Here is a 25,801-nt window from a genome sequence, read left to right as displayed (position 1 = left end):
ATTATATCGTTAGAATTTAGTCTCATAAGATTACATTTGAAACCCCAATAATATAAACATTGGGTCTCATTTTTAGTGCAAAAGTGATTCACCATAAGCACATACGATTATTAATAAAAGTAGTTTGGTTCGAGTTAAATTAAAAAACGATCTCGAAGAATTCAGCTCTAATTGAAACTCGATAATCAATAGATGTTCAAAAGGATCAAAGGGCTCATGACCCCTAGCATATATTAACCAATAAAAGGATTGAACTTTTACATGAGATCGGCTGGATTAGGAACACAAGGACAATTTGGTAAAACGATGCCTATCGGCAAGTCAGAAAATCGCATTTCCACCGTCAGAAACACATCAATCAGAGAATCCTTACCTTTACTCGAACCATCGTGGCAGATCACCAACAACACAAAAGGCGAAGTAAAGGAAGGGAAATCTCAGCAACAATCCGAATAAAGACCAAGAGTAATAGTCGGGAAAAAGGTTTTCAAATGGGAGAGAACAAGGAATTGACTGCGTCAAAGTATGACATGAATGATAAATGGGACGCCTGCATCGATCTCGGCCTCCGTCGCTTCGTTTACTCTTCCTTGACTGGCGCTTTCGGTGGCCTCATCTTCTTCAGTTTGTCTCTCTTTCCCTAATTATATATATTTTTTCAACTTTTCAGATTTTGTTTTCGATTTGCCCGATTGGCGATTGCTCCGGACTTAATGACTACAATTTAGTATTATTCAGCTAGATGATTAAAACTTATGAATTTTATGATTTGTGGTAGCTATGGATTGCAGATTGGTCTATTTGGTTCTAGAAAGTTTTGTTTTCTGATTTTCTGGTTGCCACCATTTCCCCCCATGTTTCTTGTAATTATTTCATCAGATTCTAATTATTTATCTTTCAATTCTGTTTTGGACTTGGTAGCATTGGCTTTTCAAATTTTACATGTACATGAAATAGGTAGGATTTAAATAGCAGTCAGCGAACACGTTTTGGATGCATTGTTTCTTTGTTGTGCTTGAGAACGAAATGAGTCAATCGCAGCAAACATAGACTTTGAATATTAATGGTGAAGAGAGCTGGAACTGCAAAATAGCAGACTTAATACGGCTGCTATTTAATTCTGTGTTGTATTCTTTAGTATTCATTTAGTTGGTTGAGATCAAGTGGCTTTCTCAAGGAGACAATTATTATGGTCACCGCATCGTATGAGGCTCTTATTCTGAGATATTCTTGCAACCTTTCATCTCTTTGTGTTGGTTTTAATTCACCTTATATTCCAGTACCAGAACTAGCTCCTTTTTGCTTTTGTTGTAGGTTGCCTAGAATTGATGAAGGACTTGACTAATGCTATGCTTTGTAGGGAAGAAGGAAAAGTAAAGGTTTTTAATTTTATGCCTCATAATTTTTTTTATCATTTCTACCAAACAAAGCCTCAACAGTTAAAGTGATTATGCATTTAACCTTTTACTAGATGTTCATCTAGGCTGCAGACAAAGTAAATTGAGTTTACTTGTAGTATTTGTACGTCCAAGCATTGTCACTACTGTGCCTTTCCATTTTTGTGCTTTCTCGTTTGCTTATCTTCCTTGATCCTTTCTTGAATTCATAACTTTTATTTTTCATGCCAGGGAGTCCAGTGACTCGATGGGCATCTGAGCTTTTGGTGCCGGAGTTGGAATTGGATCTGCATACACAGATTGTTCCAGTATTTTTGGTGGGCATTCTCCTAAGGTGGCTCCTCCTAAAGCTTGACGATGCTCCTGCACCGAAGGTTGGCCTTAATGTTTTATTGTACTATGGGTTTAATATTGTGGACTCTTCCTTTTCTAGGTTGCACATTCATGTTTTAATTGTTTAGCGCTAATCATTTTTGTATATAAATATTAAAATTTTCTTCAACCTACTAGCAGTTACTTCAAGGTCTCAAATGAGAGTATATGCATTAGCACTAGTGGGGCCATTCTGGGTTAGGTTACAAATGTCCGATAACCGATTTTGTGATCATTAACTTTAACATTCACCCATCCAACTCTATCATAGCCATGCAGGAGTCATCGATTTGAATAAAAAAATTGTTGATGATGAGTGAATTTTTTTCTTAAGATAATTTCTTATAACAATAACTAGATTTAATAAAAAAAAGAAAAGAAATATTGTATACAGTGAAACTGTGATACTGATGAAAATCAGCGTATCAAGGATGCTTGTCAATTTTTCTTGTCCAGAGTAGATGATGTTGTCAATTTTTCTGCCACTTTTAGTTACAGTCAATTAAGTTTTAACTTTCTAAAAAATCAGCATATCAAGGATGCATCTAAAGTTTAGTTTATTTTGATATTATTATACTTATTATATGTTTCAAGAATCTCTATAAGAAAGTTAATTTAGTTCTCTTTCTGTTTCCAGAATCAGGAGGAGTGAGTTGATGTATTTGAAGTTCCTCTAGTTGACAGGTTTAAATTCAGAATTTCATAAGCTGATATTGTTTAGTCTTTCCCCGGGAGTGTATTCTGAATTTGTATTACTAATATCATATGTTGGTGGGTAAACAATTAACTTCATGTATCAAAAGTTCGTTATGAGTCCCCTGTAATTCTATCATTGAGTAGAACAGAATTTGAAGCGGAAAATGAATAACAAGTAACAACTCCTGTTGCAGTATTGAATTTTGCATGATAATAATTTGTAGTTCAACTTGATTTGTCTGCTGAGTGTTGATATCAAGAGTTCCTTTTCAGACGCTTCATTGCATAGGAAAGTTAAGGATGTGTGTGTAGGTCACATTTTGTCTCGGGTACAATACAAAAGTTCATAGAGATCTGCTTATGTAAAAAAATCTTATGGAAAGAGATGGAAAATGCTCTGTGTTTCTGACTTTATGTCATCAAAGTTATAAAAAGTTCCACATTGCCTACTTCCCGTTCTTCACTGGCTTATATACCTTATTAAAATCTCTGCCTCATTGCAATTTCTTGAACTCGGTAATCGGTATCATCATTAGGTTCCTTGCTCATTTCGATAATATTTTTATTGTTGTATGCATTTTCACCAATAATTTTTCGAAGGGGTGTAAAAAATGCGTGCCTCTTCTACACAAATGTAGCGTAAGTATGTGTGTGTGTATATTGATAAACTCTTCACGTTACAAGCCTCAATCTTAGAATCTGTTCATTTGAGATTGCACTTACCCTTCAGGTCTGAGTTTCACCTAATATTTCTTAATTTGTATCTACCGAGAAAATACCCGGATTTATCGCAACTGATTCATGTGGCAATTCTTAGTTGGTGTCTAGCAAGTTTAGATTTGAATTTTAACATCTGCAACCTTTCATTTACTCTTAAATCTTAATAATGTATTAACCTTCACTTAAGCTGAAAAGGTGATTCTGGAAATTCTTGCAATGTAAATGAGATGAAACATGACATTAGTTTATATATATCCTGGAGAACAGATTGATTGCTCAGAGTATTGCAAGGAATATGTGATGCACCAATTCTACTTTCAACAACCTACAACATAACCATAAACACAGATGCGCCCAGCTGTTTATGACTAGGGCATCATGTAGCCAATTCCTCGTTAACGTAAACGCCTGCTCCGCATCTTCATCCTCTTCCAGAGATCCGGGTTGATGGGAAAAGGCATGACCTCTTCCTTTGAAGATTACAACCCTGGACCCTTCGCCAATGATCTTCTCAAACTCGCTCAAAACACTAACCGGACACAGCGGGTCATCGTCTCCTGAAATGAACAAGACAGGCACCTTTATCTTAGATGCCGCTGTTGGATCCATCCTGGTGCCATAAAACGAGACAGCAGTGCTAAAACAAGCACCCTGGTCTGCAGCTAAAACGTCTATCACTTGGCCGCCTCCAAAACAGAATCCGATGATACGAGTTTCTTTGAAATTACGGCGGCTGTAAATTCATCAACCATCCATTTTGTTGAGGTCGCAATGTCATTCGCAACCCTCCGAGGGTCTTGGTTAGCCAACCATTGTTCGAACATTGTTTTTGGCCGGCTATTTGCCCAGGGATCACCACGAAATAGGTCTGGAACCAGGACACTGCAATCTCAAAGCATATGAGAGTAAACACAGAGCAAGATAAAAGCAGAAGAAAATCTTTGGTGTTTAAAGGTTAAGAATCATACTTGTAACCATGGCAAGCAACTTGGTATGCAAAATCTCTTGTGGCCGAATCTTGAAACCCAAAGATATCAGATAAAAGCAACACACCAGCTCCATTATTGTTCTTCACTGGCTTGAAGAGATAAGCTTGGATATTGTCATCTCCTTCCCCAATTGAAAGCTCAACTCCATTGACTAATTCACATGCTTCATCTTCCACTTCCACTGCACTACACCTTACTCTCTCAGCTCTATTCTTTCTTATCGATACTTGCCTATTTAAACTGCATTTTCTCTGAACACAAACTGAAACTTTAAAGTCAGAATCCGCAGATATTTTATATGATCAGTTATAAGAGAGTTGAAAAGGGTAGATGAACAGTACAAAAGTGGAGAGGAAGCGGAAGTGGTTATGATGGGTATGGCGGGGCGGAGGAAAACCTCTTCTGGCGGTGCAAAAGGAGTCGGATAGCAGGGAGGAGGTGGTGGTGGTAGTGGAAGCCAGCCCCATGTCTTGTGTTTCCGACAGGCCAGTGTGTGAGAGTGGATGAAAGAGATACAGCGGTTGCACTGTTTCAACACAGATATGAAACAGATGAATTTATTGAAGATATTTTGTATTTGTGGACAAAATGTATTTGGAATATTAATGTAAAAGATATTTATATACTTTAATAACTAATTTAGATTGAAATTTTTGTTTGTTCATCTGATTTCAATTTTGTAGGCTACTTTTCATAATTAAATCTCTCGAAAATTCATTGCAACAGATTAATATTCGGCCATAATATAAGTTGAGTCCCTCGACTATATCATAATATTTTGTTGAGACTTTCGATTATTAAAAGTTATAAAATGATCTTTCGATTATAAGATGTTACTTTGTTAAGTCTCCGACTATTAAAAGTTATAAAATGTTCATCCGACTATTCATTTACTTCAAATTTATCTTTTTTCGTTAAAAAAATGATGGTCGTCCGAGTTAGATGTTAACCTTCCGATTGAAATATGATAAAATATGATCACAGAATTGTATAATCACTTGAGATTATGAGATTATATATTATCATATCTCGGTCAATATGTTAATATTCAACTCAGACGACCGTTAAGTTTTTAATAAAAAATGATAAGTTTAAAACATATGAATAGTCGAGTAATTATTTTATAACTTTTTAGGGACAATTTTATAGCTTTAATAGTTTAAGGGATAAAAAAATCAGTTTTATATAATATAGGGATCATTTGTATAATTTTCTCTAAAATTAAATAGAATTTTAAGCGCCTATTTTAACTAAAAAAATTTAGACAATTAAAAATATAATTCACTAATATGGAGACCCGGCCCAATCGGATTGGACCCATAGACGGATAACCCGCCACCCCTACATTCTAGCAGTGTGAGTGGGTCAGAACCCGCCATAGCATCAAACTTCGCCATCGACCATGGAATTTGAACCGACCGAAGAAGTTAAAGAAACACCCAGGATCCACCGCCTGGACGAATCTGTGGTCAACCGAATCGCTGCTGGAGAGGTTATCCAACGCCCTGTCTCCGCCGTCAAAGAGCTGGTCGAGAATAGTTTAGACGCTTCATCCACTTCCATAAGCGTCGCCGTGAAGGATGGTGGTCTTAAACTCATTCAAGTCTCCGACGATGGACATGGCATTCGAGTAATAGACTCATTTTATTTTATTTTCCCTTTTGTTAATTTACATTTTCACTTCTTTTTTTCCCTTTTTCTTTTCAAATGGAAAAATTAAAAAAAAAGAGAATTGTTCTTTGTTGAATTTTATTAATGTTCCGTTCATAGTACAAGGACTTGCCCATATTGTGCGAGAGGCATACGACGTCGAAGTTGTCAAAATACGAGGATTTACAGTCTATAAAGTCGATGGGGTTTAGAGGAGAGGCGTTGGCCAGCATGACATATGTGGGCCACGTTACCGTAACCACCATTACCCCGGGCCAATTGCATGGATACAGGTTCTTGGACTTCCTCTCTTCTACCAAATGTTTGGATTCTTATTCTTCCTCATTGTATTAAACCATTTTTTAACGTTGAGTTATGCTGTGCAGGGTGTCTTATAGAGATGGCGTGATGGAGCATGAACCCAAGGCATGTGCTGCTGTCAAAGGAACCCAAATAATGGTATCACCTACGCTTTCTTTGTATTTATGTTGACTTATTATGCATTTCGTTTAAGTAAGTTTCAATGTATATTAGAAAACTATGAATCATTATTTTTTTAACAATATTACTTTATGTTTTGCATACATTTTAATTTTTTTCTTCTTTTCCTTGTAGAGGATTACATGAGCCAATGGGAATCCCAAGCAATCTCAGCTCATAGTGATTTTATATATGTTCTTGTTTTGAGTGTTTGCTGCATGTATATTCAGCTTGAATTTAAATGGATTAAGTAACTTAGCGTTATTTGAGTTCTTAAAAATATTGGAAAGGTGATCTAGTCCATACTTCTCAGAAAAATGAAGTAATTAAAACTACTCCAGCTGAAAAGATGAACAAAACTTTTATACAACTTAGTGATATTTGTTCTTGAGTTGTAGGTTTATAATCAAGCTTTCTTCACCAGCAATTTGCATGCTCAGTTGACAAGCTACTTCTGACTTCTATAATTGTGAACATAAAACATTTGAAGCACCCTTTTGTTGAACTTGTCTCATTTGTTAGATAAGCTCAAGTTTTTGTGTTTTCATAGAAGAGCTCATTTTAGGTTAGTCATGGGTAGCTTGTATGTGGGTCAGGACCTACTTATTTCCTGTTAGCTATTTTACATATTTGAAGTATTCAATTTTGGTTGTGTATTTCAGATTGAGAATTTGTTCTATAACATGATTGCTAGGAGGAAGACACTGCAAAATTCTGCAGACGATTATACTAAAATTGTAGACTTGCTAAGCCGCTTTGCCATTTATCATATAGATGTGAGCTTCTCTTGTAGAAAGGTAAGCCTCTCCACTGGTAATACTCCCTTTATAATTGTTAATTGTGTTATTGACATGTCTGATACTTGTATAGTATGAATTTATAAAGCCTTAACTTGTATGTCAGCATGGAGCTGCTAGAGCAGATGTTCACTCAGTTGCAACAACATCAAGGCTTAATGCTATCAAATCTGTTTATGGGCTCTCGGTTGCTCAGAACCTGATAAAAATTGAAGCTGCAGATAATGATCCTTCTAGTTCGGTCTTTGAGATGGATGGCTTTATCTCGAACTCTAACTATGTTGCAAAGAAAACCACAATGGTACTTTTTATTAATGGTATGTTTTGACTCTTCTATATTTGAGACTATTATATGGCTAGATGTTCTACTTTTATTTGATTAGCTTCTATATTATCTGGATGTGAGAAAGAAGCTGAATCCAATAAACAGAGTTAGTGGATAATGGATAATATTTATACAAACAGTAGAACTTGAATCATGTAGCAATATCTAACAATCACCGAAAACCACCCTCAAACCTAACATTTCAGAAATACTGTTTGGAGATGGAACAATTCTTTTACGTGAAGATCAAAATTCAATCGTGAAAATACCCTAAAGAAAATGAAATAAATTCACATAAACAAGTTATATGTTGATCTAAAGGCCCCAATCAATTTAATCTCCTTGCTGGTCAAAATTTTCCTTTGACGAGGAACGAATTTCAGCTGCTTGGTATTTTCCTGCTGTGTTAACTCCTTTTTTTTTGAGTAAATTCGACTCTAATAAAATTACATTGCACATGACTTTTGTAAATATTAGATCTATGTTTTACTGGTTTTTCAATTGTTGGTAACAGAAAACGTAAATACCCAAAGTGAGTAAGTAGCTATCCTTTTGGGAAGGAGTAGGGGTTTCTTGAAGACGTGAAGGGAGGGGAAGTGTGGTATTTACACTTAATGTTTCCTTCCCTTCCTGGAATGTTTGAATCAAATGAGGGTCATATGATCCTTGTAAGCTCTTGAATTAGCTGCTTTTTCATTTATGAATGACGATAATCCATCCATTTTTATCTAAAAATTTCCTGCAGCCTCGGTTTCTGATCTTTCATACTTGGAATATTTGGCCAAAATCTTGAGCATTCAATTAATCTCTTTCAATACCTCCTAACCAACCCTCTAAATGATAAAGGATTGGACAATTTTAGTTGAGAACTAAGAAATATTCATAACCTGGTCTTGTGAGCCAGTTTGATGTTTCGAGAACAAAATTCTAGATAATTCAGCTCCATTTGGCATGCCTGGAATTTGCCTTCTTTTTTGAGTGTACGTGCAGTGTAAATTTTTAGTCCGTATACTTGTTTTTAGTTTCCCTTTTCCTTTTGGTTGCTCATTACGGCATATGGTTTGGGAATTCATTCTAGTTCTCCACTTGCTGCTGCAAATACTTTTCTAGCAAAATGTCATTACCTGTATTTAATTGGCCTAGAAAGTTACGGACATTTAAATCTACCAATATCCTCCATTGTACTAATCTTATGGCTTTTGTCCTTAAGCTTTTTGTTAATGGTGCACAGGTGGTATGTAGGTTCTCATTTGATCTTTTATCTCACATTCCTCTTTTTTTCTTTGTCAATTACCTCAGGTAGATTGGTCGAATGCACCGCCTTAAAGAGAGCTATTGAAGTTGTTTATGCTGCAACCTTACCAAAAGCATCTAAACCTTTCATTTATATGTCAATCATATTGCCACCTGAGCATGTTGATGTGAACGTGCACCCGACAAAGAGAGAGGTACATATGGAGAATTTCTTTCTCTTTCTTCACTGCACTTTTAACTAACTTAGAGGTGAAGCATAATGAATAAGATGGCAGCAGTGAATGAAATTACCCACTTATGAATCTCTTAATGGTATAACCGAATAGAGAGGTACATATGGAGGATTTCTTTCTATGTCTTCACTGCACGTTTAACTAACTTAGAGGTGAAGCGCTATGAATAAGATGGCAGCAGTGAATGAAATCATCCACTTATGAATCTCTTAATGGTATAACCAAGAAGCTGATGGAAAATCCATCATGCATTTGGAAACAATGTCCAAACAAGTAACTAAACCATAGAAAAAAAGGAAAGGGATTAAACTGTATAGTCGTATACATAGTAAAGCAATGATAGCTTTCTTTGTGTTCATTTTCTCGATTCATGAGTATGCAACAGATATAAGCAAATGGTTGTTTGTGCATCTCGAGAAGACTCAATCAAATGCCTGAATCTGTTTTTTTTAGCATGAGAAACATTATAACTTAATTCATTATACTTCGCATGAGTTCCTGTTGAATCAGCTCTTATAGAATGTTTTACTTCCTGTGCTTGTCATCCCTGTTTTTCTGTTTTTTAAGTACCTCACTTTTTTTTGGGTTTTCTTGCAAACGTTATTGTGCAGGTAAGCCTTCTAAACCAGGAAGTCATTGTCAAAAAGATACAGTCTGTGGTTGAATCAGTGTTGAGGAACTCAAATGAGTCAAGGACATTCCAAGAACAGCAGGTAAATGTTTCCCTATCTATATTGTTTTTTTAGAGTACCTCTCTATACTAAGGTGCAGTATCTGAGCTTTCCACACCTAGGAGATCTTAGATCATATACCTGCCTTAAAAGCATAACGATGAATAAAAAATCACATTCTCTCTTTTCCTTAACCTATCATGAAAAGTTTGAGAATGTTGTAACTGATATGTTCATGTTGATAGCTGGTTCACTGTGCACGTCTTTGTGCTGTGATAATATGTTCTTGTATCATCTAAATTTTCTGTACCTATTAGTTGGGTTAGTAGGACAGCCAATATAGAGGCGGATGTCCTAGCTAAGGCGGGTATTGGTTGAATTATGCTCTGTTAAGGGCGGTTTCTTTCTGGTTTTGTATCTCTTGAGGGAGATTGGTTTGTATTACTTTGTTATATTTGAGTTTAATGAATCCTAGGGCACTCCTTTCCTCCTTGTGTGGATTAAGGAACTATCTTTAAGTTCCGTTAATCACCAAGGGGGTTTTATTGAGGCCTTTTATTCCTATAAAAAAAAATGACATTATTTCTATATCTAGAAGTTTTTGTCTGTATTCTTATTTTCCACCTTTTTTATCCTTCGTTTCTTTGAGAATTGTAAAGATTTTGAGGTAAACTCAGTAAACCATGTCTCTCTCATTGGGGGACACAGGGGGATGGTTAATTTCTTTTTGTAGTCCCCTTATTTAATAATATCTAAGTCCATGGTCATTAAAATTGTCAAATCCAAGTTTTTTTTCCGGTGTAGGTTGTTGTTCTTGTCTACACGTTAGTCAAGTGTTGATTTTCTTTATGGAAATGTAATGACCAACCTTTTTTTTTCTTTTTCCATCTTGTGTCTATTGCTTATGACAGGGAGTTGAAGCCTCTCCATCTGTTCACCCTGTTACAAAAAATGATTTAGATCTTGGTCCCTCACCCTCTGGTAATGTTATAGTAAACTGTTTCCCTGTAACTGTAGCATGCAGTTGGATTTCAGCTCTGAACATATTTGTTCAATAATATTTTAATTCTCAGGATCAAAATCACAGAAAGTTCCAGTGCACAAAATAGTGAGAACGGATTCATCAGATCCAGCTGGACGGTTGCATGCCTACTTATATAATAATACCCAGAAACACCTTGAGAGAGATTCTACCTTGACAGCTGTGAGGTAGGACCTGTAGTTCATGCTTATAGAGGAGTAAAATTTTCTTTCTTTTCTGATTGCTTGACTGTAACTTATCTGAAAGAGGTGGCAAATCATGTTCTCCTTGTACCTAGCCTCTGTTTCATTGTCCATTTCCTATGATGTTTTTTCCTCGCCAAAATGTTTAGTTAATCTGTTTCACATCCACTCAGAGAAAGTTTTTCTTTTTTAAATCATTCCCCAGCATTTGTAGAGGTTTCTACATAAAATAAATTACTTTGATAGATTGATCTGTGTCTAATATCCCATACAGGTCATCTGTTAGACAAAGAAGGAACCTGAAGGAAACTGCGGATCTTACTAGCATTCAGGAGCTTATTAATGATATTGATAGCAAATTTCACTCTGGTAATTTCACAATAATTGTTATGCAGGAAAACTAGATTGGGTGGACTTATCCTGTAGTTCTTACCAAAATATGCTATGCAGGTCTGCTGGACATTGTGAGACAATGCACATATGTTGGAATGGCAGATGATGTTTCTGCATTGCTTCAGCACAATACGCAGCTAATTCTTGCTAATGTGGTGAACGTAAGGTAATATTTGCACAAGTTCATGAAATCTTACATGTTTTTTTTAATCATGTGCTTATACCTATGTCTTCCCTGTGGAATTGTAGGGTAAAACTTTTGCTGTGCTTATTTTTATTTTATAATATTGTGAATAAAGCTGGGATAAAAATCAGCTCATCAGATTAGCAGACATTAAGGCAACTAAATTGAATTTAGAACAGAGTTCATGAAAGAACCCAGCATCAAGACAGTTAAGTAAAAGCAATAATTACATAACTGACTGTGACAATTTTACACAGTCAACAGGTCTTCACCATCTTAATCATTTAGATCATTAGAAATACTAAATCACAATAACAAAGGAAAACTTGGAACTTATGACATAGGAACACTTTAAAATCATCATTGGAAGATGATCTTGCAAATTGCAACAATCCAGAGCACAACATAAATGAAAATAAGAAACTAGCTCCTGCATGAACACAGACAACATTTAGAATTGAAAGGAAAAGATTAGTTGGTTGTATGTATTCAGTGGTATGTAAATGGGTTGAGAAGCGTGCTAATGATGAATTTGTTTGGATTGTAAGGAATATTCAGTAGGAAACAAAAATAAACCTTTTCCTTGAGAGCTTGCAGCAGTTTGAAATAAGGATTACATTTAAAATATTAGATCATGCAATAGTTTGAATCCAGAAAAAATCAATTACCAATCCAAATGCAACAATATGCTTGCTAATGAGACATGCGCAAAAGTAAAAAGAAAAACAGTTGGGAAACAAACTAAGTTAATGAATACACCCATATAGATAGTTATGACCTACAATCTCAAACAAAATCGAAATGGTTTTCAAATGATTCATGTAATAACACCAAGGAAATGGTAAGGGACTAAGGGTAGTAACACCAACTACTTCTAGTTGGTCAATATCCTACTAAATCGATTCACAGAAGATGATCATACAATTGAGACATGCCGTGCAACTTCATTTTTGAAGGGGAAAAGTATTGAACATATAGTACACAATTCTTACAAGACATCATATAATTCAGGTGGGGGGAGGAAGGCATCTGTTGAAAACCAGTTGAAAATTCACTTTTTGGGCGTTTCAGTAGGTTCTACCACTAAATTAAATTTGTTGATCTACCAATACCATTTCCTTTGTCTCAAGTTGCAAAAGGGAAAAATGTTACTGTTTAAAAGATCAATAAACTAAACAAAGGAAATTTGATGTAGCATTTAGACATATAAGTATGACTTTGACTTGTGCACATCATTCATACATGAGCTTCAGGTATGAAGCTCATTTTATCAGCTGTTAGCCTGTTCCATGAAGTCCTGTAGCCTTGTAAAATAAAGCTAATGCAACTAATGCAATTTATCATGTATGTACAAAGCTCCTGGGGTGCGTTTTCTATTTTTGTCAAAGTGATTTCTCTAAGGTTTTATTCACCTCTCTTTTAAATTAAAAAAGAGAATAAATTAACAAAAATAAAATAATGCCTTCTAAAATGGTAGTTATTTTTTGGGTTTTGTTTTGGCTGACTAACATGTGTCACTATGTGATAATGTTTATTTGTTTTGATGGAAAAGAGGAATATCTTTACAAGGTTGAATTTTTCTATTGAAAGTTTGGTCAAAGTTGGACTGATAGTATAAACATTGAAACCAATTATACTTGATTTAAATTCATGCATTGCTTCCGTTCACCAAGTTCTCCCTGAAAGCAGATATTTATTATTTTAAAATTTCCTTGTCTGCATTTGCAGCAAAGAACTTATGTATCAGCAAGCTCTTCGCCGGTTTGCTCATTTTAATGCTATACAACTAAGTGAACCAGCTCCTTTGCATGAATTAATTATGTTGGCCCTGAAGGAGGATGACTTGGACCTAGAAAGCAATGAAAATGATGACCTCAAAGAGAAGATTGCAGATGTAACATCCTTTCTGTTGGCCATAATTGATTGAAATTTATATCTATATTTTTTCTATCATGATTGAGATTGTCATAAATTATGGCTAATAATAATACATACATATATATATGTGGAAGGGTCTTATTATATGTTTCAATATTAAATTCTTTTTCTTAATATAAACATGATAATATCCCGTCATTCTAAGTAGAGGTGGCAACTGGTTTGGTTGGGCTTGGTTAGGATTTGGCCATTTTGAGTTCCTGTTGTTTCAGGTTTCATCTTTTTTTGGGAGGTTCAAGCCTTTACAGCTGTGGACCAAACCTGGGTTCAAGGAATAGATCATTTTTAGGTTTTCTGAAAGATGTATCATTTTAGCATGCTTTTGTAGTCTAGTTTGAGTTTGTGTTTCGGTCAACTTTTTGGTCTAGTTTGGTATGAACAGTCAAGGGTTGATCCATTTCGGACGGGATTGATTTATTTTGCCACCTCTAGTTTCGGCAAGAACAGACGCACAATCCTCCAATCCTTCTGCTTTTCTCCACCTCCGACTGCCGAGTCAGTTCTGAGCTTTTGTTCTGGAGATTTAACTACAAGTGGTGATACGTAGATTCAGTTACTCAACCAAAGACGCCGACATCTATTTTCAACCTCTTCTATTCGGTTTCTGTCCAGCCTTTTTCACTTTGTTTTCCTTCAACCTATCCCATCTTCCGCCAGAGAATATAAGCAACGAGAGTCCAAGTTTGCTATGTCGATGGCGAGTAAGGTGATTAGATTTGTTGGGATAAATTGCTTTACGGTGATCATTTTTAATATTCCAGATCTTCTTTATCATCAAGGTCTTTGGCTATTATTCGATAAATATGTCGAGGTGGTTGATTTTTTCATCCCTAACAAAAGAAGCAAGGGAGGAAGTAGGTTTGGCTTTGTTCGCTTCTCCAGTTTGGAGGACGCAAGGAATGCTATCAACTGTGCCGACAGATCTAAGATTCAAGGTAATGAAGTTAGAGTTTTCTTGGCCAGATTTCAACCTCGTGAAGCTTTATGGAGAAAGAAGTTTGCTGGCCCAAAACTATCTGAGGCTAAGAGTAAAGTGGAGGTTCATAAGCATTCAGAGGCTCCCATTGTCGGTGTTGTTGACGAGGATAAGCTCATCACTCTCAGAAATAGCTTGGTAGGTCGGTGCAAAAAAAATTCAAAAATTAAAGAGTTGGTTGCTCTTATGCACAAGGAAGGCATTTTAGGTCCGAAAATTATGAGGTTAAGTGGTTTATCAATTTTAATCATTTTCGAAGATGAAGAGAGTAGGGACTATGCTCTTAATAATCAGATTGGGCGTTGGAAAAATGCTTTGACAAAGTGGAAGTGTGGTCGGAAAATTTCCAGTGCAGCAGCCGTCGGGCATGGCTTTCGTGCAAAGGGATCCCACCGTTTGTGTGGAGTCATTCCACCTTCAACAACATTGCAGACAAATGGGGAGTTCTTATCTCCATTGAGGAAGGGACATTAATTCCCAGCTCGTTTGATAGGGCAATGTTTCAGATTACTACGAACTGTCAAGCTCAAGTGGAAGAATACTTAGATTTGAAAGATGGGGATCGGATCTATACAGTATATGTTTTTGAGTTTGAACCTTGTTTCAGCCCAGAATATGTCTGGGTAGATTCGTCCTTGGAGGATAAGGGAGTTGCCTACCCGTTATCCACGGTGGGGAAACTTGTTAGTGACTCGCCAATTAAGCCTCTCGCGATGGAGGAGTGTGCTGAGGAAGCATGAAGAAGAGTGGAATCATCAGTGGAGAAGAATTCCGAGCGGTTTTCTGAGGAAGAAGACAATATATTATGTTATTTGGGGAACAGAATTAGAGGCAGCAACTTGTCGGGTGAGGATGAGGATGATAGGAACATAGGGGAGGAATTAATTATGGGTCTGAGGAATGTGATTGCTGGTCAGGGATGGTACAATCGAATTTTGAGGAAGTTGTGGAACACGAGGAAGTGTTGGACCACGCGGAGAGAGAGGCAGAAAATGACATAAGGAAAAGTGGTGAGACTGCACGTGGGAATTAAGGATTATTTAATAGATTTCCCCATATTGGATGGTCGGGTAGAGTCAAAGGTGGTGGAGGATGGGACTATTGTGGGCCTTACAAATTATTGTGCATTAAAAAGATCCAAGGGTGAGACCAGGCAGAACCGGAGAGCAAATAAGGGGAAAAATAATAATTTCAGCTCTCTCCAAGAATGCCGTAGCAAGAATTTCCAGAGCAAGCTGCAACGCGAGGAAGAAAGGCCTGAACTTGAAGGTAGATCCCTATATGATTCTGATTTACGAGCAAGGTGACAGACTCAAAAGAAGGAAGCGAAAGATTCCTTACAGATCGGGAATGATTTGGGTTTAGAGTCTGAAGGCTCACAAGTGTTTTTTATTTCGGAACATTATAGCAGTGGAAGTATTGACAGAATCATTAAGTACTGAATAGTTTTTAGGGGACTAGAATATGATTTTTGTTTATGGAGTTGGACGTTTGGAGGGTCTTCGATGTGAAGTCGAGCATTTAGTGGCAGAAGGGCGGATAGAGTTTTTTCGAAGTCTGTTTTGTTCAACTCTTATCGTGTGGAAGCTCATGGCTTCGGAGTTTGAATTTGGTTTATATGGATTGTGTCAGCTGGTATATTTGGCCTTTTTTAGAGTTGTATTGTGTTATGTTGTATTTCGGGCCAAGTTGAGCTTTTAGTCCGGTTAGTCATTTGAAAGTTGTAGCTGAGATGATTAGGCTGTTTGTGTTGTGGTTGAAGGTTGTATTCGGTTGTTTTTGGTGCTTTGTCTATGTTGGGGGTGGCTATAGGATTGTATCTTTTGTAATTTCTTATGTTTAATGAAATCTTAAGGCACTCTTTTCCTCCTTCCTTTGATTAAGGAGCTTCTCTACAAGCTCCTTTAATCAAGAAGGGGTTTTTTAACGAGGCCTTCAATTTCTATAAAAAAAAATTTAAAGGTCTGTAAATCATTTAAATTGCTGAACAGGTACAGTTCCCCATATGTCCCTGTTTGTTTGACAATCTTGTGAATCCTCACCCTTAGATAGAAGAGAAAGGTACTAGCAAAATGAAAATTGGAAAAAGGTGAAAATGATGTATAACATAATTTCTTTGCTTTGCTCTTGCTTTTCTTTTCTTTTTTACTTTAATCAATTGGTGCATCTGGTCCTCATTTGTCATATATATATATATATATTAGTTGGTTTCATGGAAGTTTAGAAACGTACTTTTGAGTACATAATAGGTCCCTTTTACTGCCACATTGTATGTGCTTTTCTACCAACTATCTTGCACTTATAGAAATATTTGATCTTCTGTAGATGAACACACAGCTGCTTAAGAAAAAGGCTGAGATGCTAGAGGAGTATTTCTGCATTTTTATTGATTCAGATGGGAACTTATCAAGACTACCAATTCTACTTGACCAGTACACTCCAGACATGGATCGTCTTCCTGAATTTGTGCTATGTTTGGGCAACGATGTATGTAACATTGTTCTATAGCTTGTTTCATCTACTGCACAGAGATGTGCTTTATATTGGTTGTGGTAGCCGATACTATTTGCATATAACTGTCAGAAACTTTATACATGCAAAAGTTGCATCTTGAATACTTGATTCTATAGACTTGATTTCTCCTATTTATTGTAGGTTGATTGGGAAGAAGAAAAAACTTGCTTTCAATCACTTGCGGCTGCTCTTGGGAATTTTTATGCTATGCATCCGCCTCTGTTGCCAAATCCTTCAGGCAAAGGATTGGAATTTTACAGAAAGAGGAAACATGGGAAGAGTCCTCAAGATGGGGAAAAATCTTCTTCTCACGTGGGTATGTGTGAATCTCATTGTGTTTGTTTCTCTGGAGGATAGGGCCATTTCTGCCAGACTAGAAGAAAGCAAATGCAAATGTGATGTTGGCCTCGGTTATTAAATTGCAGTTTTAGAAATGTACTGCAAACCTATTTTACTTGGAATCGGGTGTGAGTCTCGGATATAGGTAGTGACATATAAAAGTATGGTTAGATTTTTTTAAGTTTTTCCATGTATTTGGAGGATCCTTGGAAGTCATATTCCCATATCATGTGTAAGACATGAATTCCGGACATGGGCACTTAAAGAAAGATGAAGAGTTAGATTAACATAGCTGCTGAGTGCCATAAAGCCCGTTTTTAAGGTACAACAAATATAGTTGTTACAGGTAGTATGCAGTAGAGATAGAAAATCACAAATGATCTCTAAAATTTAGACTCATCATATGTCCTTGGTCTACTAATTAGTAAAACTCTTGTTTATTGACTGTCGGGCCATGGAGTGTTCATACAATTGAAGAAGAGTCCAATTGCATAAATCGATAATTTTTTTGTCTAGTACTTTATCTATTATTTCTTTTTTTCTTTTTTGGCTTCAAAGTCTGCTATGTTACTTGAAATAGGTTTTCCAGATTGTGTTTTTCCATCATATATGCACTATGTTACTTGAGCTTTTCACTTTTCCTTAATGTAACAGTGCCTGGCATTTCTTTGACACTTTAAATTTGTGTTGTCTGATGCTTATTTTGTTGAAATTAATGTACAACATTGACATCCAAATGACATAAATCCTTATTTGACATTTGATCGTAGTTTATAAAACATAGCATATTTACAGTCCATGGGGCATAATGCTCATATTCTTGTGGTGAACGCTGCATAGTGGTCAGCCTTGGCAGCTTCAACTAATAGTCAGCCTTCTTGTTCTTTGGTGTTCACAGGGGATGGCATTGCAATAGAGGACGAATTTGAGCATGAACTACTATCAGAGGCTGAGACTGCATGGTCCCAGCGTGAATGGTCGATCCAACATGTCTTGTTTCCATCCATGAGACTATTTCTAAAACCTCCAAATTCAATGGCTGTTAATGGAACATTTGTCAGGGTAAGCAGATTATATCTTAACAAGTTCTATTATAGGTGGATTCGTTTATTATGGCTTTCCACCCATGGGGTTCTAAAGTTCTAACAGCTACGATGTGCCTCTGGGGATTTTATATTTGTATCTGAGCCAACACAATTTCTCTCTTTTTATGCAATTATGGAAGCCCATTGGTTACATGATGGAGAATAACCTCCTATTATAGGCGTTGAAGATCTAGGCCACTCGCTTATGCCCAACTTAGGCCAGGCTTGAAGCCTTGAACATTAGATCTTAGGCCTAAGATCGTCTAGAGAACATTATTAAAATAATATATCTTAATTTTTAGTCCAGTCCGTGGATTAGACCCACCCTCCTTTCCAGTACTCTCAAGGAACTCATTTTCAAATAGTTGAGCACACACTAATCAGTAATCCTTGCCCCCTTTTTTTATTTTTATTTTCAGGTGGCTTCATTGGAGAAGCTGTACAAGTTTTTCGAACGGTGCTAATCGAAGAACTGGTATGTAAAGTATTGCGTGAAGGGCTATCAGTGCAGTGTTATATGTCATCTTAAAAATTGTCTGCTCCAATCCAAAACAGCAAGGCTCATTTCCTCGAACCAATAACCTCTTTTTAGTTTTGTGAATTCTGTTATTTGCATGTAAATGATGGGCATAGAAAGGACTGAAGACTAGAGTTGTTGACATTGGGGCAAAAGGAGTTGATAGCTTTGTTGACCTTTAGGGATGGCTACTGCCCCCAGAAGCTGTTTTATTTTGGAAAACAATAAATAACTTTGTTGACCCCTGGGCAGTGATGGACCGAAAAGGAAGGTGGAGGCAGTAGCCCCTCAAATTTTAAGTTCTCTTATATTTTAGATTTTTTTCTGTGTACTTTTTATTGATAATCGATTTCCTCTAAAATTTTATAAGTTCGTCCCTTAAACATAAAATTATATGTCTGTCCCTGCATGTACATGTGGATGACGATTTATGTTGTGGATGACGATTTATGTTGTGGACTTCCAAAATGTTTTCTAAACTTATTTTCTCACATCAATTCTATGCATTTGAACTTCATAAAGATAGGATATTGACTGAAACGAGGAGTTGGTGTGTTGAGTTCTATGCTCTTATCCTACAAAACCATCTCTCCTTTGAGTTGTAAATTCTTTCTTTAGTTTCCCCAAAATGATCTTTGTTCAAAGAATCCACCAACATTGTTAATTTCCAAAATTTGTATGAACAAAACAATATTACCTTAAACTTATATTTCATAATATGGATTTAAATTTCGAAGCGTATAATCTATGTGATAAAACACAAATATAATATTGGTAATTATTTTTCAAACTCGTGATTTGTTGCATAGTTATTTAATAATAAGTTTGGCATTTTTAGGATACTTTTGAATTTAAGTTCCATAATTGTATATTTTAAAATATATAATAATATTTCTAAAAAATATTGTAATAGTATTAAATCCAAATTAATTTATACCTAAATTATGCACTTCTTCTCGCAATAGTATGCTTTGCTAGTATTGTTACAAGTAGCATATCTAATTTCTAACACTAAGTGATATATATTTACAAAAAATGTGTAAATGTTAAATACAGATTCTCACAGACGAATTGCAATTAAATTGTTTATTAATACCATAAAAAAATTATTTATTTCATATTATTAATTACGATAAACCTAGATGCATTATAATATTATAAATTAGGACAAATTAGAGCTTATTATTTTTTATAAAATTAAAAACCTATTGTTTAAAAATATCATATAATACTTATTAAAATCGTATTTTAAAAAATATGAAGATAATATAATAAACACCACGCAATATATTTAAACAAGATTAATATAATTTCATTTTATTGTTTAAAATTGGTACATTTACGTTTTATTTATTTTTAATTTAATCCACGTTAATAGCATGAAAAAAACATAATATGGATAGGATCTAATTAAAATTAAAAATTTTAAAAATTGCAAACAGATATTTGTTTTGTGTGTTCCAAAGAAGAATAGCTAAGACTAGCCTAGCCTAAGAAGGAACAGTGGGCTTAACGACAATGTGAAATGGAAGGCTTACAGTTACAGGATCCGAGAGTAGAGAATCGGGTCGGGTGGGCTGAAATATAGATTTTGATTAGATTAACGTTAAAACCCGACGAGTCGCTTGCAAGCTTCAATATTTTGGAGCCCCTCTTTCTTCTGGATTTGATCGCAACATTATGAAATTCATCGACAGCAATCTGATCAGGATCATCGAAATGATGGAATATTTTGTAATATCCTCCCCTGCCCGGTGGAACACTATACGAAGAAGAAGAGGACGATGTGGATCTGGATCTCCTGATGGAGAAGGCCCTTTTCACGGCGTTCTCGAGTGCGGAGCTCTGTGTCTCGGCTCTCAGGGCCACGGTGGACGCACTCGAAACCGAACGGCTTCTGCTTAATATCACCCCGAATATCTCCCCTTCTTCTGATGATTCAACAGGTCGACTACCGTATAACTTTGGAAACTCCATGGCTGTGTCTTGTTTGGTGGCCGAAATGGGATGAATTATGAATGATTCATGCATTTGCTTTGCTCTCTCGAGAATTGGACTTTATTTCGGGCGCTGGTTTGATAGCAGGTTGGTTAGGCCACCAAAGAGCCAACATTTGTCTACGCTAATTTATTGATTTCAGATTTGTTACTTTTTTTACCCCATGCATACAACACTTGATAGTGAAACTTAGAATTTGAGTAAATGAAAATAATAGAGTGGGTTAATTACTGGATTCATCACTTTCATTTCATATTTGTATATTTTTATTCACTAGATTTAAAATTTAAAATAATGTTATTCGGTTATTTACGTTATTGATTTATTAAATTTTGGTAACTCTCGTTATTGATGATTATATTTTGGTTACTGATTTAATTTATGATGCGACATGTTAGTCAAAATGGGTTAATTTTTAATTTGGCCTATGAACTTTAGATAGAATACTAATTTAACCTTAAATTTTAGATAAAATGTCATTTTGACACTTTAAATAAAATATCAATTTGATCATTGAATTCAATCAAGTCTCTCGTCACCGCTCGACACTCACCACTTTCGTCGACACCGACTATCGTTGGTCCATAAAATTTACAGTTCACTCATTTCTTTTGCCTCTTGAATATAAATCTAATATACCTTGCATTGAAAAATGACTCAAACTCAACAAATCTAGCTTAGGATCCTTCTACTTCCTTTAAAATTAAATCACAATAATAAATTTATCATTAATATTCTTTTAAAAATAAGTACACCAAACAATTAAATATGTATTATAATCAAATTCATAAAGTTTTTATTTATAATATGAAAAATTCTACAACGTTCGTCGAGCGTGGATAAGCACCGTTAACGATGAGCACTATTAAATTAATTTATAAAACGTTAAATTATAAAATACTAAATGTATAATTATAAATTAGTTAAAAATCTAAATGTAATTTAATTAAAATACAATATATATAAAATATTAGTTTTTATAATCTTACTTTAATTATAATTAGATAAAATATTAATTTGAAAAATTTATAAACCCTAATTTATTTTCATAGCTTTAAAGTTCTCGTCGTCGTCGTCACCACCACAACCACCATCGTTGTCGCCGCCGCCACCACTGCCATTGCTCACCACCGCCGCCACCACAACCACTGCAAGCGATTTAGTCTGTCATTCTCCGGCGATGAAAGATGATACCAGTGACGGCGATGGCGACGACAACAAGGTCTTTAAAGCTATGAAAATAAATTAGAGTTTATAAATTTCCCAAATTAATATTTGATCTAATTATAATTAAAATAAGATTATAAAAACTAATGTTTTATAAATATTGTATTTTAATTAAATTATATTTAGATTTTTAACTAATTTATAATTATACGTTTAATACTTTATAATTTAACATTTTATAAATTAATTTAATGATGCTCATCATTAACTGTGCTCACCTATGCTCGTCGTGACAACATCATCGTTATGATATTTATAAATTATCCATTTTTTTTCTTCCCAATTTCTCCATATTTCCCTCTCACTTCTCTCTAAGAAGGGCCTAAAAATGGGTCAATTATCGGTGTGCCCCTATAATTAGACTTGGTTAAATCGATAATTGTTGATTATTATCATCTTTCATCGATAACAGTTTAAACTCATCTGCTTAGATTCACTTTTCATCCGGGTTTTGAATTCGTCCCTTTCTCCCTAAAAAACACTCAAATTAACACATATTTGTTGCACATATATTTAGAACATAAACATGCTAAATAAAACATTAGAGCAAACTTTTAATCAATAATTGTTTCACCTCATGGCTTCTAAGAAAATCCACCCATTCAAAATGGATGGCTCTAATGTTAGTGAAACGATTTAAGATTTTATCATGGCAAAACAGGTAAGGAGCTTGCTGTATCCACCTCTACCCCCTCATTGAGATGTGTTATTTACTTTCTACTTTATTCTTTCATGGATAAGTTAGTGGTTTGACAATGCATTTAGTGAAATTATATGTGATTCCTTTCAAAAAGGGACAGGAAAGCCGAAGGTGATGGTCTCACATGGGAGTGGGGTACAACTGTAGTCTGTGGGAGGCTCAACCCATAATGCATGGCATGAATTCAAATGGAGTGGCCCTTTTATAAATGGATCAGTCTGTTCCAAGGAGACGCCAAAGTTTTGGCATTTTTGGTACCCTATGCCCTCTTCTTCATTTCATCATTCTGGCTTTGTAATTGCTTTAGGATTATTGCTCTTCAGAATTTGTTATAACACGGAGTCATAAAACAACAAAACTTAAAATGATTTATTAAATAATTAATTAAAAAGATATTATCGCATAACTATTGTGGGAATTTTAGAAGGAGTTTGAAACTAAGATGTGTTAACTAGGTAACACGTCTTTAGGTATAGTAAAAGAAAAAAGAAGGGGAGAAAACAATTAATAATAAAAGTGGCACAACTGAGGTTTTTAACTCCAATATCCATGTATTGGTGATGACAATTAATTTGGTATCGTTTGGATCTTGATGGGAAGGCCCTCCTCAGGAATGGGTGAAGGAATGTAAGAAATCTTCTCGTTAGGATTGCTTTTGAGCCATTTGTAAGAGGTGACGAGGTTGTGAATGAAAGTGAGGATTTCGAGTCGAGCATACTCTTTTCCTGGGCACATTCTAGGCCCTCCCCCGAATGGTACAAATGTGTAGGGCGCTGGACCATTCCCTTCAAACCTCGATGGATCGAATCTTTCTGGATCCGGAAAGTATTTCGGATTCTTGTTCGTTGTATGTACCGTCCAAAACGCCTGAACCACTTCCAAATAACCATTAATAACACCGTGTATATAATAATCTTTATTTAGTAGTCCATACATCAGACACGTATTGGGCGTTAATTACCTTCCATCCCTTGGGAATGGTATAACCAGCATAAGTGAAGTCGGTAATGGCCTCTCTAAAAGAACCATTAGCAGGTGGAGCCAGCCTCATTACTTCGCATGCCACGCACCACGTATACTTCATCTTCTGTATATCTTCCCATCTCAACGCCTCATCCCCTCCCTCTTTCCCTCTTAACACTTCCATTTGCTCTGCACTTGCCCAACAAGTAGTGTCAAGGATTGCAGTGCATAATGATTATAATCCAAATCAAAAATAGGTACCTTCAAGGACCCTGTTATATACGTCAGGATGATCCGAAAGATAGCTGACAGTGAAGGTGATGGCAGTGCTTGTTGTGTCATGGCTGGCAATGAAGAAGCCAACAATCTTGTTGCCGATCTCAACCTCCGTCATTCCATCCATCAACATGCTATCCACCAAGTCTGATGCCTCTGTTTTTCGTTTCTCTGATATCTCCTTTTTCTTCTTCGTAATGAGGGCTAAAAGCTGCTGCCGAATCTGCCTCCCGGCTTTCACCGCTCGGTTGAATGTTGTACCCGGAAGATCAATGGGCACCGATATGAGACCCGCAGTTGCCAGAGAAAAAGGCTTTGCGAAGTTTTCGATCTCATCTGGATCCGTGACGCTCATGAAAAGACGACAGGCAAGTGCAAACGTGTACTTCTTTGAGAGCGGGAAAACTTGGACTTCATTATAGGGGAACCAGTGTTGATTCAGGTGCTCTTTAGCCATTGTATCCATCACTGGTATAGTGCTGCAAAGACTCGGGCTTGAGAAAAGGAGGCAAATAGGCTCGAAGTTTGGTGGATTCTTCCTTGGAAGAATTGTCGACACTGGCCGGATCCATGAGAGCTTTCTTGATGGAATCGGGCCACCATGAAGTGACATTTATTTTGGCCGGAAAAAAGGAACTTGTTACCGGCAGCGCCGCAAAAGATGGCCATGTCTTCTCCGAGCAAAGATGTGCGGAACACATCGGGTGAATATTTGGTAGTTCTATCGGTTATGAACTTCTCGGGAGTCCCCCATCTGGACGCCAACACATAATCCAAAGTCTCACCGATGTATGGAAGACCCTTTCTACCGGGAGGAAGATTGAGGGTGGCGCTGGATTTGTATTTGTAAAGCAAGTAAATGATGACGACGGACACGTATAGAACTACCAAGTGGAGAAAGTATGGCATCAAAAAATCAATGGCGCCCATGGCTGCAACCTTCATCTTGCTATGATGTTCTTCAAACTGTTAGTGGATATGCATGTGACATTTGGTGGCCATGTATATTTATACTCATCATAATCAGTCGCCGAAGGGATAACCGATCCCCGTTTTTGTCACGGACGATAACAAGTTCAAACTCCATCAAAGTTTGGAATCTGGGCTCGGGTTTTTAATGGAAATCTTCCTAATATAATATTCCCATCAACGATCCTAATTTTTGATTTCTTCGATGCCTCTACTCAAACTAGCTGTGTATATACAAAGATTTAATATTTTAATTCATTGTTAACATTGTTTTTAATATATAGTTATTGATTAAATTTCTTTTATACTCAGCTAGTTTGAGTAGAGGCATCGAAGAAATCAATTATTCTAAATTTATTCGTAATTCGAATATTTAAATTTATTCGTAATTCGAATATTTAAATAAAAATTAATATCTTTAAAATTAAAATCTTAATACTTTTTTTGTTATAAATTTATCTATATTAAAGATAAAAAATTATTCGTATTTTTTTTAATAGTCTAGGATGTTTATAAGATGATATATGTTTAGAGTCTTTCCTAACCGCTTACAACACATACACACCCTTTATACACAATTACTCAAATCTAAATTGTTTAGAGAATATCATTTCTTTTTAACACCGATGCCACTCAATTGGTTAAAAAATTATATTTTAATTCATTAAATGTTATTAATAATATATATATAATAAAAAATTTATTTTAATAATATTTTTCAAGTAATGATATTTAAAAAAGTGATATATGATACAAATAATTTAAAAGATTAAAAAGAAATTACTCTTCTTTATAATAAATGAACTAATTTGTAGAACCCACCAGCTAACAAGATGGAAATAGATAAAAGGAAAAAAATAAGAAAAACAAATCAAGTCATTAGAAAATGCTTTTGTAGAATTTCTTTCGGGGAA

The 25,801-nt window shown here is 35.7% G+C and overlaps 1 protein-coding gene and 2 pseudogenes across 1 annotated transcript; 1 reads left to right on the top strand and 2 right to left on the bottom strand.

The window, feature by feature from the left end:
* Positions 1-3,391: 3,391 nt before the first annotated feature.
* Positions 3,392-4,718, bottom strand: LOC120120994 (annotated as a pseudogene).
* A 765-nt stretch (positions 4,719-5,483) lies between these two features.
* Positions 5,484-18,928, top strand: LOC120120984 (DNA mismatch repair protein MLH1-like). The gene is made up of 16 exons (XM_039140475.1): positions 5,484-5,804; positions 5,945-6,117; positions 6,211-6,283; positions 6,967-7,101; positions 7,208-7,418; positions 8,726-8,874; positions 9,525-9,626; positions 10,496-10,565; positions 10,658-10,793; positions 11,083-11,177; positions 11,259-11,367; positions 13,114-13,279; positions 16,625-16,786; positions 16,955-17,129; positions 18,051-18,214; positions 18,657-18,928. The coding sequence occupies exons 1-16, from the start codon at positions 5,577-5,579 to the stop codon at positions 18,699-18,701; spliced, it is 2,193 nt and encodes a 730-aa protein (XP_038996406.1). The 5' UTR covers positions 5,484-5,576; the 3' UTR covers positions 18,702-18,928.
* A 4,318-nt stretch (positions 18,929-23,246) lies between these two features.
* Positions 23,247-24,889, bottom strand: LOC120120974 (annotated as a pseudogene).
* Positions 24,890-25,801: the final 912 nt, after the last annotated feature.

Source organism: Hibiscus syriacus, unplaced genomic scaffold, assembly GCF_006381635.1.
Source record: "Hibiscus syriacus cultivar Baekdansim isolate YM2019G1 unplaced genomic scaffold, ASM638163v2 tig00001120_pilon, whole genome shotgun sequence".
Classification (NCBI taxonomy): Eukaryota; Viridiplantae; Streptophyta; class Magnoliopsida; order Malvales; family Malvaceae; genus Hibiscus; species Hibiscus syriacus.
Note: the sequence above shows the minus strand (reverse complement) of the source record. Positions and strands in the feature narration are given on the sequence as shown.

What these genes read in the sequence shown, in the direction of transcription:
- LOC120120984 (XM_039140475.1), top strand. Translation starts at nt 5,577, where the DNA reads ATGGAATTTGAACCGACCGAAGAAGTTAAAGAAACACCCAGGATCCAC. An exon ending in GGACATTCCAAGAACAGCAG is followed by an intron (nt 9,627 to 10,495) that starts GTAAATGTTTCC and finishes TGCTTATGACAG; the next exon opens with GGAGTTGAAGCCTCTCCATC. An exon ending in TCAAAGAGAAGATTGCAGAT is followed by an intron (nt 13,280 to 16,624) that starts GTAACATCCTTT and finishes GATCTTCTGTAG; the next exon opens with ATGAACACACAGCTGCTTAA.